Below are 906 nucleotides of genomic sequence, written 5' to 3'. Positions count from 1 at the left end.
TGGCACTTGTGACAGGGGGTCCCAAAGCCATAGGCATAGAGAAGATAGGTTGGCAGGAGCAAGGGCAGAATGGGAGCGGGGTCCTGGGGACCCTGTTGGGCCCTGAGGAGGACTGCGGAGGTGTCGGTGAGGGGTGGACATGCAGGCGTGTCAGCAAGACCCTGAGCCCCTGAGCTCAAGTGCAGCGGTGGCCGTAAAGCAGGTTGTGGGGACCCTGGCTTGAGCTTCATTGGTAGCAGGGCTGGGGTGGAAACCAGGGACTGGCAGAGAGGAGATGGGGTGGGGGCTGGCCAAAGCAGTGTGTCCCTCAGGGAGCGTGGCAGAGCGGCAGAGCGGGACATGCACACAAGTCTGTTCTCCACTTCCTCTGGGAAGTTCCTCAAATTCAGCCAGCCACAGCTGCCCCGGCACCGAGGAGCTGACTGCGGCTCCAGTGCAGGGCCTGCTCCTTCCGCTCCTATTCCCTTCAGTGTGCCCTGGGCCGGGGCCAGGAATGGTGGGGGTGAGGAGGCTGGCTGTGCCTGTGGGAAGCCACCAGCTCCCAGGGCTGTCCCTGGGCCCAGGCTGTAGCTCTGTGCATTCAGGCATGCAAGCTGGGTGGGTGACTAGCCACCTTGCCCTTCAGTAATGCATTCGCAGTGGGGGGGTCAGAGGGAACCCCAGGGCTCCTCTGCTTAGCTGGGCCAGGGGTCTTGATGGGGCAGTCTCTCCGTGTGACTTAATTGTCATCACCTTTGTGCTCTATGGCTATTAAATAAAACTTCGCAGCCGGGCACGGTGGCTCAAGCCTGTAATCCCAGCACTCTGGGAGGCCGAGACGGGCGGATCATGAGGTCAGGAGATCGAGACCATCCTGGCTAACACGGTGAAACCCCGTCTCTACTAAAAAAAATACAAAAAACTAGC

General features: G+C 60.3%; 1 protein-coding gene across 1 annotated transcript in view; it reads left to right on the top strand.

The window, feature by feature from the left end:
* Window positions 1-339: 339 nt before the first annotated feature.
* Window positions 340-906, top strand: part of LOC105543882 (putative POM121-like protein 1) — a 21,129-nt gene continuing 20,562 nt past the window's right edge. Inside the window, 1 exon segment of the mRNA XM_011986069.1 lies at window positions 340-502. Coding sequence (XP_011841459.1) covers window positions 340-502 — 163 coding nt within the window.

This window comes from Mandrillus leucophaeus, unplaced genomic scaffold, assembly GCF_000951045.1.
Source record: "Mandrillus leucophaeus isolate KB7577 unplaced genomic scaffold, Mleu.le_1.0 Scaffold291, whole genome shotgun sequence".
NCBI classification, from domain to species: Eukaryota; Metazoa; Chordata; class Mammalia; order Primates; family Cercopithecidae; genus Mandrillus; species Mandrillus leucophaeus.
Note: the sequence above shows the minus strand (reverse complement) of the source record. Positions and strands in the feature narration are given on the sequence as shown.